This window comes from Microchirus variegatus, assembly GCF_963457635.1.
Source record: "Microchirus variegatus genome assembly, chromosome: 11".
NCBI lineage: Eukaryota > Metazoa > Chordata > Actinopteri > Pleuronectiformes > Soleidae > Microchirus > Microchirus variegatus.
Window position 1 is genome coordinate 12359876 of NC_139812.1, and position 18357 is coordinate 12378232.

General features: G+C 40.3%; 1 protein-coding gene across 1 annotated transcript in view; it reads right to left on the minus strand.

Moving 5' to 3' along the window:
* Window positions 1-210: 210 nt before the first annotated feature.
* dntt (deoxynucleotidyltransferase, terminal) overlaps window positions 211-18357 on the minus strand; it is a gene marked incomplete at both ends in the record, with an annotated part of 78852 nt that continues 60705 nt past the window's right edge. Inside the window, one exon of the mRNA XM_083897797.1 lies at window positions 211-297. Within this exon, the coding sequence (XP_083753923.1) occupies window positions 211-297 (87 nt within the window). The remainder of the gene's footprint in view (window positions 298-18357) is intronic.

The following is an 18357-nucleotide window of genomic DNA, read 5'->3' on the forward strand; positions in this document are numbered from 1 at the left end:
TGTTGAAAAAGACAATAGTGAATAAGAAGTATAATGAATCATGCAGCAGCATGTAATCCAGACAAAAACAGCAAAAAAATAATGGCACCTAAGTGTATAGAAATCAAAAGCTATTTGGAAGTGAATCACAGCAGAGCCGAGCAAACAGATGGGAAGAACACTGATGTAATGCAAAGGGTATCATCCAAGCAGGATGGGAGGAGCAGAGGCCTACGCATTTCTCTGCCATGGCTCAATGTACTCGAGACCCAGATGGGCAAAGATGTCCTTTTCAGTCTGTGCTGCCAGGAACTCTTTCTGGAGAAAGGACAAACAAACAGAAAGTCAAAGAGTTGGGTGGAAATGTGCAGGAATTTGTCTGAGACCAGAGCACATACGCAGATTTCAGGCTTTAACTGTGATTGTATTTTTAACTCCATTTCAAACTTGTACATTTCAATTAGACTTTTTCCATTCGCCCACTTTGCACCACTCATGCTGCGACTGTGCAGACTTAAATTTGACCATCCACCTCCCCTCTAATCCTTAAACACTCTAACCTCCCTCTGAGTGATCGCACTCTTCAGCAGATAAGTATTTTCACAGTCAAATCACAATGAGGCTATTATATGCTGGCCATAGACCAGCGGCATGCGATGGGTTATCTCTCTATTGACTGGTGACGAGGCTCGACTCGCTCTGAGAGTAAGAAGGCTGGAGAAAGAGAGAGAGAGAGAGAGAAAGTGAGGGCTGTGATTCTGACACATTCTGCCTTCAAGTGTTGAACTAGACTGGACATAATGCTGAGAGAAGGCTGAAAAACAGAGAGCACGTCAGCTCCAACTGCCAGCACATAACCAAGAGCAACTAGTGGGCAGTGAGGAAAGGGAAAAACAGAAAAACATTTCATTTCTGAGTGTTACTTGGACTAGTGTGCAGTGATCTGATAGCGTGACAAAATTGGTACATGTATGAGTAACCAAAACCTAAGTCTCTGATCAGTGTGCACACAAAAGACTGAATATATAGACTTATTTATACAACAACAATGGACTAAGCGAGACATGTGCCCTTGAGAAAGTAGCATCAAAATACATTGGTTTGCACCACTGAATAATTAAGTAGACTTATCCCATCCTCTCTTCTCTCACTCAGTCAAATGCCTCGAATGATCAGTTCAAGTGGAAAGCTTTAAGTAATGCAGGTGTGAATGTTTCAAAGACACAGCGAGGAGGTAATGAGTTTCTGCTTTTGGTCACATTTTTAGCAGCGTCGATAATAGGACAGCCTCCACTGAAGTGACATCCTCATTAAGACTGAAAGTAGTTTTGCATCTCTCTCTCTCTCCGAGTTTCGCTTCCATTGATTTATTTTATTTGGGGACACCACGACAACATCAAACCAAACATATCGATTGCCTCATGTATTTTATTTTTTTAATATTTCAAATGATTAAAATGTCATTTATTCCTGGCCTTTATGCCAGAAAACTTCCTAAAGAGGTGACAAATACAAACACACACACAGTGTTAGTGAGCACACTCCTAGACATAATGTCTCCCCAAGTCCATTACCCATATCTTAACTATCACAACTAAGTGCCTAACCCTGACCTTTCACCTAACCCAACGCCACAAAGATAGGTTTGAACCATAATTTGTCATCGTAGTCTACAATAGACATGTGTGTATACACGCACACACACACACAAAACAAACCTGTCGGGCATAGTCACACCGGCTAAAAACAACAACACATTTGCTTTTGGTTCGAATAGTAAAATGATGTATGTGTTTATTTGCATATAGAGTGGGAAAGTGAAGTGATCACTGGAGACACGTGTGGTAATACATGTTCTAATTCCAGGTGTGAACTAAAATGAACCTGTCCATCATCTGATGCATGTTAATGTCGGGTCTCGACAGAGCTGCACACTGGAAAAGGTAAGTAAACCTTTTTTTATGTCAGAAATACAGGTAAAATAAGAGAGGCACTTTAATTACTGTATGCCAACTATTATGGCTTTACTAAGAATATAAGTAGAATTAGACATTGTTGAAAAAAGAGTGAGTATCATATTATGATTGCTTGTATTCTTTGCTTTTATGGACTTGATGGTGCAATACCTTGGACAGTTTGGCCAAAACAAAACAAAATAAGTTCAAGCAATGTGTGGATTCTGAGCTGCGATGAATATCTGAGGTAAGTTCTGTTTCTCTTTTCTCTTGCACACAAACACTTTTCAGTGCTGACTTGGGAAACATTATCAAAGAACGGTTTGGTTTTTTTTTTGGTGAGACTATATTATATGTGGGCCAAATTATAGACCACACTTTAGTGCATTGTAGACTTGCACAAAGCTGCAACCATGAGAGCAGGCATAACATATTAAGGGCCTTGTCATAGCGACAGCTCCCCCTCGGGTGGCTGCAGATTAGAGTCCAAGTAAATTAATAAAAATATCTCTTCTGACTTTGTCACCCCCCAAGGAAAATGTGTTACTAATCACCTTGCCAAATGTCGATGATTAAAAGAGTTGCTAAGTGTTGAAAAATGAGGTTTCAAATCATGTCAAATTCAGCAACATTCTGTGCTCTGAGACGCTGGGGGCTTGTCCACTGGAGGAGTTCTGTCCTCTCCTCTCTTAAGACAATAATCTCACACACACACACACACATATAACCACAGGCATTTTCCAATTTAGTGGAGACCGACCGTAGCAGCTGAGCTGATATGAGCTGCTCAAATCATCATGCCACATTTTTCTTTATCTACCAGCAGCCGATGAACACATTGTGGGAGTCAGTCGGCACCACCTGAGCTGATCAGATCCTCTACACCATCTCACAGAGTGCACAGACTCACAGACACATCCTTCAGATCTAAAAGGCAAGGTAACAGAACTCATGGCTGCTGCTGTGGTTCAGGCTCTTCTTCGCCTCCACCAGTAAATTGCTCTACTGCTGCTTCGGGCTGAGAATTAAAAATAACCAGGAAAGTGTCTCACACATTAGTGCAAACTTGAATTTAACACAGCAGTTGTTGTATGTATTGTAAGCACAGACATCACATAGGACGATGTGCACCTTGCTTCATCACCACCAATTCTTGCACTTGTCACTCATCTTCAAACCTGACATTGGCTCATTTCTTTTAAGCTCCTTAAAGGTGAAGTAAGTAGTTTATAGTGACATCTAGAGGAGAGGCTGAAATTTACAACAACAAACTGCTCCTCTGTTCACCCCCTCCCTTCCTTGAGCGATACGGTATCCTCAGCCGGTCAAATGTCGTCCTCGTCGTCTTTCTGGTGTGGGCTTACGGTCAGGTACTGGTGTTCCTTTATCCGCTGTAAAATACGTGTGGTCCTCCATTCTAAACTCGTAAAAAGATCCGCTCGGGACTTCCGCTACAAGTAAAGCGACGCTTGATTTGTTCTCTCGCGTTTGTCCTTACAGGCTCCGGTAGAAACATGGCGTCTCGCTGCTAACAGTGGCAATGCAACAGCGGCCCGTGACCATGTTATTTTACATGACTTTTTGAAACACTACGAAAATTAAATAAAAACTATTATACAGCGACTTGACAATGCAGGAGCACATAATATGTGGATTTTGGGTTATATAAACCCATAAATACTACACAGTGTCCCTTCAAGCCTGTAAAAAAGGAACTTATTTTAAATCAAGCATACCTATTTGCATCATTGACAGTGTATTCTAACTGTTTTAAGCACAAATGTAGATTTAAAACAACCTTAATTGTATTTGTATGAAAGCCAGTCAACTGTTTTTACATAAGTAAATAAAAAGGGTTTGGAAAAATGTACCAACACAAATTTCAATTTATGAACAATCAGGCCGTACCTAACTCAACAGGCTACTCAGCTCCTCGTACAGGCTTTGGTCATCTCCTGCCTCAACTACTGCAACGCCCTGCTAACAGGCCTCCCAAACTGTGCTGTGAAACCGCTACAGATGGTCCAAAACGCAGCGGCACGTCTAGTCTTCAATCAGCCCAAAAAGGGCACATGTCACCTCTCTGTTCATTGAGCTCCACTGGCTACCCTTAGCCGGCCGCATCAAATTCAAATCACTGATGTTAACCTACAAAGTGTTTCATGGATCTGCTCCAACCTAATGGTCTCCTAAAGGCTTATGTTACGCCTCGACTACTCCGTTCATCAAACGATTGTCGTCTGGCGGTGCCAACACCGTGAACAAGACAATCCAGACTCTTTGCGTGTCGTTCCACACTGGAGGAAAGACCTACTAGACCTACTAGAGTGCTACCAGAACAGGAGGCGTCGATAAAAGCGTCTGCTAAATGCTTAAAGGTACACCTGCGGATCTGTGCATTTATTAAATGGATGAAAGATGGTTATTTCTGCTTATATTCAGCAAGTAACAAAACTAAATAAAAACTTTTTTGTGATAAAAAAAAAAGTGGAGACAGAAATGAAGGTGAAATGGAGAAGAACAGGAAAGGATGACACAGGTTAAGGCTTTGTAGCAAATCCACATTTCTAAAAGCACAGCTTATTGTTCATTGGAAACTAAGGGTCCAGACGAGATTCTCAACATTACCATTTTAGCTATTGTCTTGGATCAGTGCTAAAGCCCCCTCTCTCTCTGCTGCACTGTCCACTTTTCTCAGTTCCTGCAATCCTTACACTCCCTCAGGGAGATGCCGCTTTATTTACTTAGCAGTGTGGCTTATCTAAGAAATAAATCCACAAACATGGTATACCTCTGAGTTCCCACTTTTGGGTGAATACAAGCAAGTCGAAATGGCAAAATCAGCGTTTATCCCACAGGATAAAGGAGCTTAGGAACAGAGCAATTAGACAAAAAGGTCTTCTATCTGAGACATTCGGATAACATCAGCACCGGGGTGGTGTATGGTGGAGAGGTGTATGGTACTGGGAGCCAGTGTCCTTGACTCAATAACCCGCTAATCAGCAACACGTATCTCTGTCCACATCGTAATGACATCCCTTATGGACGTGAACACAAATCAGTCGCCGCAAAAAAACATCTGCCCAGTCTCTGCTGCCCGTCATCCTCTCTCTGCCACCCGGCCCACTGCATGATGGATGGAGATGATGGACGTGGCTGTTTGCCCGACTCCAAACCTGACTCATCTGACACATCAAAGAGAGAGAGGACGAGACGCAGGGACGGCGTGGAATGCTGTTCAAACTCTATTAGCCAAAGTGCCAGCAAATATGGACAGAAACATGAAGGCTGCCATGATGACTTCATACTGAATTCTTTCAAATCCAAAAACCGTATACTTAGCACAATATAAATCCATCTTTTATATTTTTTATGTCATGACGGAGGTTGGAAAAGTGCATTTTTGACTTCTCAAAGGACAAAGGGGTAAGAATGAATGCCATCTAATGGTAAGACTCCAGACAGTAAGAAACAGTGGACTCCTCTCTTGCCCAAGTGCTTCAAGGTGGCTTTCACATATTTTGTGATGTAGTTCTTTGTAAACTTCCAAACTACATGTTCTGGCAGTCTCTGTAAAGTAAGGTCCTTGCCTAAAGTACATACATTCACTACCATGCAAACGTTTGGGGTCACTTAGAAATTTCCTTATTTTTGAAGGTTTAGGGTTAATATAACATTAAATTAATAAGAAATACACTCTATACATTGTTAATGTGGTAAACGACTATTCTAGCTACAAACGTCTGGTTTTTAATGGAATATGTACATAGGTGTATAGAGCAGTGGTTCTCAACCTTTTCGAGTCGCGACCCCAAATTTAACATGCAAGGCTGTCCGCGACCCCGCCCCCCCGCCATCCACACACACACACCGGTGTGAACGCATGATGGGTATGATGGATAAAGCACTGTCCACGGTGCTGAATCAATGCCGGATCAATACACCGTTGGCTACGTCGCATTTACATATCAGACAAGCACTTACGATCACGCTTCAGCTATTCGTTTTTATTTAGAAACCCTTTTGGATTTTTTGAAAAACATACAGCAGCATCAAGAGGGTAACTTTTCACGCGAGTAATAGACCGACAATTGTCGCTACATCCCATCGTATTGCTGGTAGTTGAGCCGGTTAAAATGTAAACAAATAACGCAAACTTTCTTTTTCTTTTTAATGAAATGAAACGCTAACTAGGGATGAGAATTACACGGCATTTTGAGAGTTGACTGTCGAGGTTTAGTGTCAAATTTTGTCTAGTTTTTTTTTTCTGGGGGTGGAAACTATTCTTCACTGTACTAATTAATTTTAAGCTCAAAAACATGGCTGTACTGTCCAATATTGACCATCAAAGCAGCGCTAATAAAAATGAGGGGCAAAAAAAAGGGAAAATCTCCACTGTCACGGATGTATCTCCAGATGGTGGTCAGGTGGTGAAAAGCTGGTGTATCCAGTGTACTTTTTCGGCCCAACCACTCGTCGTCATTCTAACGTCTGATCGGACACTACATTAATTTTGATTTGGCGACCCTCAGAAATCATCTTGCGACCCCAATTGGGGTCGGGACCCCAAGGTTGAGAATGGCTGGAATAGAAGAACCATTTCCAGCAACCATCTCTCTAGTGTTCTAATGCTAATCACGTTACATGGCTATTGGATGATTAGAAAACCCTTGAAAACCCTTGTGCAATTATGTTAGGACAGTTGAAAACTGTTTTACTGGTTCTTTGACGAAAAGCAACGTTTGAAGTGTTAGGTTAGGCAAAATTATTATTTTGAATTAAAATCATTATTTCTAATCTTGTCAATGTCTTGACTATATTTTCTATTCATTTTGCAACTCTTTTGATGAATAAAAGTGTGACTTTTAATGGAAAACACCAAAAAATTGTATAGGTGACTCCAGGTAGCCTCAAAATCAATTTCTGCCAATAAACCTATAAAATAAATTAAATATTACAAACTGGACGTTTAACACATAAAATTAAGTTTCCTCAGTTGCCTTGTGATTCCCAGTAGTGCTGCTCCATTAGCTTTTTAGAAAATGTGAACAAATACAGAAGAAATTACCTCATACAGACATAAATGAGCCTTAATAAAACTAAAGCATTTCATGGCCATTCAAAGCCCTCAAGCGCTGCAGCTGCCAGTCACTTATCATTGTCAGTGAAGAGCACTTACATCCCCAGACCCTGGATGTCCAAAATAGTTTCTTCCACTTTGCATTCCGCAACTCAAGACGGATCTATCATGACATGGCAAGTTGCGGAGTTGTCACATATTATTAGAGCTGCAGTCACTAGAAGTTCGAACTGAGCCTGCATATTATGCTAAACTAATAAACAAAGTTCACTTCTGCCGCAATATACTTTTTTAAAGTTAAATGAACCTGCTGTGAAGGTAATCCATATTTATTTAAGTGATCAAATTAAATGCACGTCTGTAATAATTATGCACAATACGGGGATTCAAGGTCACATTCTGGGTTAACTGGAATTTTTTGTTGAGTCCTACGTAAAAATGTTTGAATGTCTTCTCTGCTATGTTTTTGTTGGTAAACAACAAACATCTGGTGCCGTCAGCTCAACTGAACAAATCATTATTTAACGTTCATCTGACATAATCAACAAAATGTTATTAACAACAGATGTGCCATGTGTGCCATACACCTTTTGCAAGGCCAAATTCAAGCACTTTTTAAGCACATTTAAGGTCATTTTTCTTACATTTTCCCAGCACCTTACAGCTGTGATATGTCATTGTGTACTATACAAATACATTCACTATACTGTGAATACTCCTTCTTACTTTTTTATTCACATTAAAAGAGACTGGTGCAGTGCCCGTAGGAAGTATGTATTCCTATAGTGGGAGCTGAAGAAGAGGCTAACATAATACGAACACTGTGCAACCTCATGAGGCGTAACGCAAATCAAATACGCCTTGTAAAGAGATTCCAGCGTGGCTGACAGTCACAAAACAGCTAGCTATGCTAATGCTAATCTTAGCCTCGCTCGCTTGCCTTTGGAAACAGGTTCGCCAAGTTGGCAGCAAAACAGTAGCATGCTAATGCTAAATAAATATGTGCCCGCGTATTGGTGAATGGACACCGACTTTCAGTATAACACCATATTCTGCGTTGAACTGTGTGAAATGAGCCGCTGCCTACCCATTGTTGACACTGACAATACTGACGCGCCATCAGACTTCTTGTGTAGCGTGATAAATCAGCGAAAATTAAAATTTCCCCAAAAAAACGAAACGTGAAAATCAAGGATGCACATCATTGGGCCATGCTCAACCCATATCCAAAATCTTAGGGCGATCTGACTAACGGTCAGCGAGATATTCCTGTCACAGACACACAGACAGACACACAGACACAACTGGCTTTATAGATAGATGGTAATATGCTACAAATAACCATAATCATGTTTTATAAAAGTCACAATCATCTATGCTAGCAAGGTTTTATTTAGTCTCTCAAAGCATGTTTTAGTCCTCCATCTAATGAGCAAACTATTAAGTCAGAGAGCAATTTGCTGAGAAAGACAATATCGCAAGCTTTTTCACGTACTACGTCCAAAATCCAAGTACTTTTCAAACCTTACAAACAACATTGAACTGCAAGCATTTTCAAGGTTTTCAATCGCTCTGATGAACTCTGTCTATTTACAGTTTAAAGTGCATGATTTTACATTAAGACACAAGGATGTGGTCAGGCTTCCTCACATAATGCAGTGAGCTACAGATTTCTGGAGGCCATATCTGAAAATTTCTGCAATTCATCAAGGATGATTAAGCATATATTGTACAGTTGTGTGGGCACACGGTAGATGGATGCTAATGATTTTTTTTATATACAGTAAACACATTATGAAAACAATATTAGTCACTGTAGATGCTTAAAACATTATATGGATGCAGATTAATTTTTAAAAAAGGGTGTTAAACTCTCCTTGATATTTTTATCAGACTCATTGGACACTATTACTGTATGTTCAAAAGCTAACTGTAGCAATTAAAGAAGGATTAAACAACATAAGATATATGTAATGAATAAACACTGTGACTCTAACTGTAAGACAATCTTTTGAAACTGAGAGAAAGAGAGAGAGAGACAAACAAAAGGTCACACAGAGAAGTATATGCAAACACAACTTTAACAAAATTCATGCAAATGTGAACTCGTTGGGTAGGAAAATGTATCTGAACAAAAAAAAAAAAACCTCTGTAAGTGTGCTATCGTCTCACTTTTAGCTCAGCCTGCTCAGCCACATCAACCAATTACCTGTATCGAGAACGTGGGCGTGGAGGTCGCGCTGAATGGCAGACACAAAACCCTTTCAGAAGAACAGATTTCAACGTAGTGTTAAAGTGAATGTTTATTTCACAGCATATTGAACGTCTGATGACATCACAGTCGAAGGCACACGTCCGTCAGAGGAGAACAACTCAAAAGGCAGGAAGTGATTCTTCCGGGTTATCAGTTTTTTTTATTTGGGCGTTCTTCCTCTGACAGTTAAAAATATATCACAGAGTAAAAAAAAAAAATCATCTGATTGCCTCTAAGTTAATTTGTCTTTATTGCAGCACACACGAAAGGGCTGACAAGGGCAAGAAAAAGTGAGAAATCGATTAAGCCCCTGTGTCTTCCTGCTGTAATGATCCACTGCACACCCACACGTCCCCTGTGCTCCAGTCTGCAAGAGCTCAGTTCAGAGGACACGCAGAGTTTCCAGAGAGGGCACAGACACCTCACTAATCACACCAGCAATTAGTGCAAGCATCGTAAAGCACCACTGCCTATAAAACAGCTATTGAGTTTAGTGTTATCGTCATTACCTATCCTTCCCGGCTTGCTAATCAGCCGATGCACTGGGCAGGGAGGGAGACAGGTCGCAAATAATGAATTCTTAATCAGAAACAATGGGATCCTTACCCAGTGTCTCTGGTGTTAGGGCTCTTTGCTCCTGTGGAGGGATAAACACTTGCAAATTAAAGTTTTTTAGTTGATTAGGCTGCCCAAAGGTAAGGAACAGATACTAGTTTTTTTGGGGGGGGTCCTAATCATTTAGATTAGGGAAATTTTATCATCATAATTGTGGTGTTGTACAACAGTTTCTTTTCTAACATAGAATCTGTATTTATTTTTTTTAGTGAATTTGTGTTACTTCAGGTGTTTTATTACTTTAATAACAACCTTCAAATGTTCTTAACAAGGTCAACGACTATATAAATCGTCTGTACCTTCCCTCTGATACAACCCATGGGAGCACTTCCTGACTTAGTGACCCTACAGCAGCAGGAAGAAATGACTCAGACACGAAAAATAAAAAGCTCTTTTTATATGTGGTTAAGAGTTTTGGTCAAATTGACCTATTAGTTATAGCGAAAGAGAGGATGCGGTCATGGTTAGACAGACCAAATATTAGTTGCCAGTGTTTTGTTGACTTATTGATTCATTTTGATCTGCTGCCTATGAGGAAAAGTGTAATCAATCAAATCATATATTTACTTTTTAGTAATAATGTTAACAAAGTTGGCATTAATTAGATTTAATTCATGTAAATAATGATAAAATGCTAAAACACTGATATTGGCATGTTTTAATTGCAGTATAGGCAGTTTGGATTGGACAGTTTTTTCCCACAATGGGCAAAAGTTTCCCAAGAGACTGGAGAAGGGGCACAAGTAATAACATACAGCTATTTATTGTAAATAATAACAACAATAATAACACTTTCTAGATTGCCCAATGCAGAAAGGCGGTTGAATTATTATTATCACTTCTCCATCTTTAATGCATTTACTTGAAATATAGGATAATTCGTCATGACACACAAAATACGTCAACTTGGAAAAAAAACGACTTTCATGCACTTTTTAAGCCTGTTATCTTCCTAAAGTTCATTAAAATCCAGAGGCATCTTGTGAACTTGTGATGTGAGACTGGCCGTCTGCCACAGATGTCTGAAGTTCTCTCTAATCTGCAGAGCCAGTAATTGTAGCCTGACTCTTCTTCATACGGACACAAACAGAACACTCTTCTAATGATAACAATAAATTAAGTTTCTCTGCTCCACCGAATCCCATAAATAATTAATTGGTTTGTTAAAGAGGAGCTGGTTTTGCATGACTGATTTTTTTTTTTTTCTCCCTTGCACCAGAGACGGTGCGATCAGATGCTGCTTCCTCAGCAATCGTTCTGTTCAGCTCAATTAAAAAGGCACCGTGGCAAAATATGAGCTTTAAGTGGGAATTTCTACATTATGTCTTCTTCCTGATATGAACCTGGATGATATTTTGAGTCACACCACTGGAGAGACAAGGAATCATTGGATGCTGCAAGGTTAGACATGGAGGATGTGGCCAGCAACAATGAAATAAAATAGAAACAGTAAGAGTCTGTGTAATAGTATCATATTTTGATGACATACGCATCTAGAGGGAAGTCACATTACACTATTTGAAGAGTGGAGTTTGCCTGAGGTGCCTTAATGTCTCTCTATGGATGAGTAAGATACTTCCTTGTCAAAAATTCCACTGTTGCAACTGCACATTTTTGGAGCACTGTCCTGTAACTGTGAGGCTGCCAGAAACCAGACTACAGAGAAGAGAAGTTTATGGAGAGAAAAGGGGGAAAAAGAAAGACATTTTTGGCTGTGACTTGTTGTTATGCCATTAAAACTGATTGTATAGTTTAAAGGGGTCATATTATACCCTATTTCTCCAAGTTAACCTAGTTCCCTGGTGTCCTAATGAACATGTCTGTGACATGTTTTGGTCAAAATAACTTAAGGATGAACCTCCACAGCAGTTCAATCACTCTGCCAAATCAGCCCTGTTCAGAACGCTCTGTTTAGTAGTATCTCTTTAGGTCCACCTTAAAAAAAAAATGCAAAAAAAAAAAAAAAAGGTAAAACGAAACTTAAGGGACAGGACATCAGCAGTTAGCATTTGGAAAAGTGATAATTTGCAGGCTCTAGCAGACACATTGCCATCATATAGAACATGTATCCACTGGAAAGATAAATTCTCTGAGGCTGGAAGTTTGTGTAGGACTCTGTGCTGCACTGTGGAGCCAAGATTAGAACTTTTCGCAGACTTCTGGTTTTCGGATACCATTGCCACAGCACTCTCGGGTGTTTTACGGACAAAGCGGAGCTCCGGGAGAAAACAATTCCAGGAATTTAGCGCATTGTGACGTCCAAAATTGCAGAAGTCAACATCACGTGTTTCATCTCCTGTACTTAGACTGAGGCGGTCCATAAAAACATGAGTGAGTCATAATTTTTCACACTTTGCCGACTGATAGGGCCTCCAGAGTCCCAAATATAAGGATTTAAATTATTAAAAAGTTCATTTTGCATAATATGTCCCCTTTAAGAGCAAAAAACAAAAATACACCTATACATCTGTACATCATCTACCGCTTTTACCCTCCACATGAAGGTCGCAGAGCCAATCCCAGCTGACTTAGCGAGAAAGGAAGGGTAGACCCACGGACAGGTCACCAGTCGCAGCATCAACACAAAGAGACAAACAACCATGGTGAACTTAGAGTGTCCAATTAACCTTTTGGACAATTGGAGGACACCGGCGAACTCGGAGAAAAACCCATGAACACATAGGAGAACGTGAACTCGATGCAGAAAGGCCTTTGTTGACAGGGTCTTTTTGCTGAAAGGCAACAGCGTCAAACGCTACTCCACCGCGTGGCCCACCAAATTACGCTGTTTGTGTTTATATTGCTCTCCTATAAGCCTTGCTTTCACTGTTGTTTTCATATCCACCTGGAGAGGGTTTTCACAGGAAAAAATATCTGTATCCTAAACAGTTAAAAGAATAGCAATCAACGTATAGTCTTTTCATGACGTGACATAACAAACTACCGGCTCTTTGTCTCTGCAGAAAAGTGTCCTTATTGGTGTCTCACTACTGTTGCATCAATCTCAAGGGACACAAAAGTTGTCTGTCGCCTCTTTATTGAGTGGTGACGCAGCAAGTACAAGAGGTTATTGAGGCTGAATGCAGCTCAAACGTACCACTTGCAGACACTAAGGGCCTCTTTGATGACAGATATGTTTAAGGGTCACAGTAGGGAAAGCACAGACATAAATAATTACAGTTAGTTCTAGTTATTGTGTCTAATCTTTGATGCTGTCAGCGATGTTTTGTGGGATTCTCAATTTTGTGGGATTCTCAAAAGGTTTCTCCTAGATTTTGTTGCTGACCCTTGAGACAAAACACTCTGGATCAGTGACAGCTCTCAATATTCAGATCTATTTAACACTTGTTTTTCCACTGACACCAGCTTTAAGCCATCAGCTATAATCATGCCAACTGAGAGTAATTACAGAACCTCCAGCACCTGGAGGTAAAACTTCAACATTTACTCATGTGACAGAGGCAGTAAATACTGTCTGTGATCAACCCAAATATCAGCGCTCCCCCACTGTCAGTGCATTTGTTCAGTTTGTCTCTGCAAACACACAAAAAAACTGGAGGAAATGAGAGCTCACAGCACGCACACATAAACTAACAGATTTGTCTACAATGGCACTCATGGTTCCATTTCCTGGAATTTGTGGAGACACTTTTTGAGATGCACAGTTTCTTAATGGCACTCGTTTTATATTTTAGCAACTTGCTATGATCACTGTGATGTGAGTGGTGCAATATAGTATGTGTCAGGAATAATCAAGCAGCTCTGGGTAATTGCTGTGTCGGCACCCTGAAATGTGTTACAGTGAGACTTGGTCAGAGTGTAAGGATAGAAGAAGCAGTCATTATATGTGTTATAGCTTTACCATGAATATCAAGATATTCCTTAAATAAACATGTGTCATTCTTACCACTTTACCTTTTTATGAAGCTGGCAAACGCCACACATGCTTAAAAACACTGAATAATTCCGTCCACTTTGTGAACACTGTGATATCTGCTCCCAAACCAATTTAATTAAATAGTCAAGAGCATTCAGAGCACCCTTCTTTTACAAAGAAATCAAAAAAAGTGATGTATTTGTCATGATTTATACTTCAGAGCCCAAACCGCTCTACTATTCACACCCTGGTTCAAACACTATTTCCACAAGATGACAAAAAATAAAAGGCACCACATCCTGTGCGCCTGCAAAAAACTGTTCACGATGACCTGCCACTTCTTATAATTGCTTTGCCCTTTCATATTTCTACTTGTTGTTTTCGATAAACAGACAATGTATCATTGCACAGGATCAGTAAACTGTGTTCAGAATTGTTCATATGCAACCTTTCAGGGACTGAATACAGCAGGTAGAGATCAGGTGAGTGTCTTCCTATAGAACAGTAAGTACGCCAACTCTACTAATAGCCTGAATCATTCCTACAGGAGCTGTAAAATAAGAGGTTCCATTTACATGACTGTGTACTGCGCTGTATATATCACATTTGCATGCCGTTACAAATCATGATTATGACTGACTACAGGGGTGAATTACAAACAAAAGTCCCGAAACCTGAACAAAGTACGTATTTTATCCCAAACCAGAAGATAAGCCTGAACCACTAAATGGGCGTCCCTGCTCTGAAATGGGATCGTAGGACACGCAGGTGCCTCTGCTACCACAAGATCTGTGTCAATGAATGTTTCATGACAAGCAGACATGGCCCTAAACTGGGCCTTCCTGAAACCTTCTTTCATTCTCTTTCATTAATAATAAAATAAAATATGGAGTGAACTGACATACTGGTACAGCCCAATGCCCAGAGGCCCAACTCCAACACCCCCTTTCCCCTGTCATTAGCTATGATTACACGTGGACACATGATGGGAATAAAAGACTGATCGGATTAAAAATATGTCACGTGAACATGCAAATCTGAAAACTTTGAATCTGATACAGTCGATAAAGTCACAGACGTTGAAGAGGAGGAAAAATGACACGGATGGTGGAAAGCGAGGGGACGAGCCATACGAGTTTTGTATGGAAACTGAAGAGAAGCTTCCTTTGCTTCTAATTCTGGAGAATCACACAATACTGCACAGCTCAATATAGTCCATACCAACTGAAGGCTTGATGCATGTGTACGCACATCACACCCCAATCAGGTAACATAAATTTGCATGTTTTTGCCCTAACCCTAAATTTTGTAGGGGGGAGCAAGGGGGAGTGTGACGTTGCCCTTATAATCAACCCTCAAAATGTAGTGAGCTCTTATGCGGGCTTAAAAGGAAGTGGAAGATGAAATTACCCATGATGCTTTGCGAATTCAGCGAGCCCGCAGATTTTTTTTTTCCAACAAAGAAGGCGGCCACACCTTTGTGGAACAATTTTGTTGTACGTATATGTTCCCAAATAAGCATGTTGCAATGTCGAAATGTGTTGGAATATGTTGGTTTGATATACATCCAGAGGACCGTTGAGCATTGAACACAAATGTCAGAAAATAACTTATTTATGAAAGCAGCTTGTTACCTATTTGCAGAGTGCTTCGAGACAGTAGTAGCACGATCCACCGGTAGAATTGTCGACATGTGACGTAGAGTAGCACGTTCGTTGAGTTCACTACGCTAATTTGCATATAGTGGTGTCCAAACTCCATATAGGGAAGCCACTTCCCTCAACAAGGTTAATTTACGGTTGAGGGCACTCCCAAGTGGAAATTTTAAGGCGGAGACGGGGCCTTAGTATAGTCAATATGTATTTGATTTCATATCTATTTCTTGTATTTCTCTATTAAACGGACGTTTGTTCTTATACAACTGCTCTGAATCTTTGTAACAAACATTGTGTGCATGTTGAGAGGAAGATGGAATAGTGAAGTACAGTGAGTGACATGGAAGTGTAGAGCGGAAGTAAATTCAATATTTTGCCCACATAATATTGATACAATAATTCTACAACTCTAAATGTGACCACACACTTCTTTTGTTCACCACTTCCACCACATTTTCCAACAGGGCCACATCCCCTCCTCTATCATACCCCCCCCCCCTTCTGTCAGGATAAAGCTGTCAATATGATTTATCATTGATGCTAACTGATGTGGTTGTCCCACTATGAAGGCTGATTAGCTGACCATTCTGCTGATACAGCGTCATCATCGCTGATAGCAGGCGCGGTGGGAAATGTGACAGAGCCACCGTGTCTCTTCCTTTCTCTTTTTGTGTCACTCTGTCCGTCTTTGTCTCCCTCTCGATTTATCATCATCGTCTTTCCTTTATCACATTCTCCTATACTCCACCCGGCCTTTTAAAGCTTCACTGGGCAGCTGTTCTGTGGGAAAACTTACTTGTGCTGTCAACATAAATGACAATTCCCAGCATCTTATTTTTTTATTTATTTCTTTTTTTAAATGACCTTTTCCATGTGATGCTGTAAAGTTGCCCAATTTGCCCCAGAAAAAAGTGCTGTGTCAGCCACAAACAACATTTTTCCATCTAGAGAAAGTGATGAGTTGAAAAATAAGGCAGACGTGAGAACTGTTTGGCAAAGAGCAAAGATAAGCATTCCATAAAGTTGAAGTCAGCACTCACGTTTTTCAGTTCCATCCCTTCACTTACTGACACATCATATGCTACCATGGCTACATGCTATCACTGGTGCTTTTACGTGGAGGTTTGAAATCAAAATTTGCAGTAGATGTTCTCTGGATTAACATTTCACCTGCTACAAATATTATTATTACTGCACCGACTAACAAGTATGCATGACCGTAATAAAATACCTCCGAAAACTGAAATGTACAAAATAAATTCATCAAATTCAAAGAGGAAAAAATTAAATGTCATTTAATTAGCATAAAACTTAATCTAGTGGACATTTACTGACATCACTCATGAAATAAGCCATCGTGCCTCCACACCAATTTAACTGTCTGCAAGGATTCCACTCGGCTTCCATTTTACAGTCGGAAACCTTTATAGACCAACTCAGGGATGTGGCAGAGAAAATGTCCAAACTGGCATGATCAAAGCAAATCCCTGAAAATGAGTATTCCTTGAACATTTTTTGACTGGCAGACGGAAATATGTGCACGTTTTTTTCTAAGTCTTTGTAATGCTGAGTGGCAGCTCCCTCAGAGGAGAGCGTTTTTTTTTTTGCAAGATGAATGCAAGAAGACACTCAGACCGGTTGCATGCCTACAGCACTGACACAGACAGAACTGATAAAGACACTGCAGCCGTGTAGAGGAGGTTCTGATTATAGCACAGACCGGAAACAAGTAACTGTCAGTCAAAGACCGACTGAAGGCAGAAAAGTGTGGTCGTGATAATTGAAGAAACAATGACTTTGCTTTTGTGTTTAAAGTACACAACACAATACAAAGTACGCTCTCTGTTGTCGTTTTTGATTAGACACCGTTTTAAACGATCACTATGAGAAGGGTCTGAGCACTAAAACATCATTTTCAAGACCTCAGTGTTTGATGTTGTTGATTAATCCATGTTTTGACATAGGTGGAATGTCGCCACATGTCAGTGCAGTGACTCAGAGTGTCCCACTGTTTGAGCCCATAAGGGTTGTGTGGACGCAGAAATCTGATCTTCAATTCAGACTTTCAAATTTGTGTCACTCCTGTATGTGGTCCTCGATCATATATATCCATGCTTTTAAGGCAAGAATGTCCATCTGCATGCACTGAGCACTGAGCAGTGTGAATGACATGTGAATAACAGTCGTGTGTCTCCACAGCTCAGCTCTGCTCTACCATGTCTAACGAGAATGCTGTATATATATGTATTTCTGGACAGTGCCGTCATATCACAAGGTGATTTTACTTTTCACTTTATTGTTGGCTGCGGGGATAATAATCACACATTTATTTTATGTGAACAGTTAATTCCATTATCACCTTGGATGACATTTCTACCTGCAGTGATGACACTGATTGCCATGGTGATGACATTTCACATTTGCACCCACGTTCATAACTATTCTACCCACGGCCAGCAGGAGGTTTCCAGCCACAGTGATGACACATCTGCATTGCAATCCCCTGGCAAACAAGTGATTCAATGCAAACAGTGTGATAAAAAATTTAACTCACGGCTGTGATGGATCCTCAATGAGTGAAACAAGCTATGAATGTGAAGTGAGTGAGAAGTGATTTGAATTTGTTTAAATTGATGTTTAGTATCTGGGATGTTATTTGTGACAAACCAGAAGGAATCCATAACATGCACCAATTTACAACTAAAGAGACACCGGACTAATTTTACCTGTTGGGACATTTCATGTGTCTGCTCTCATTTGTGAAGTAACAGTCGTGTGTCTCCAGATGGAGCTGATAATCTGATAAATAAGTTATGTCACTTAAATCAATTGATGTCAGCTGAAGACTAAAGCCCTATTCAGACAAGATTCGTTTTACATGGAGAGGTGGGGGTAAAGTTATTATTAACAGAGCTTTTCAGTGATTTTAATCCCGTCCGAAT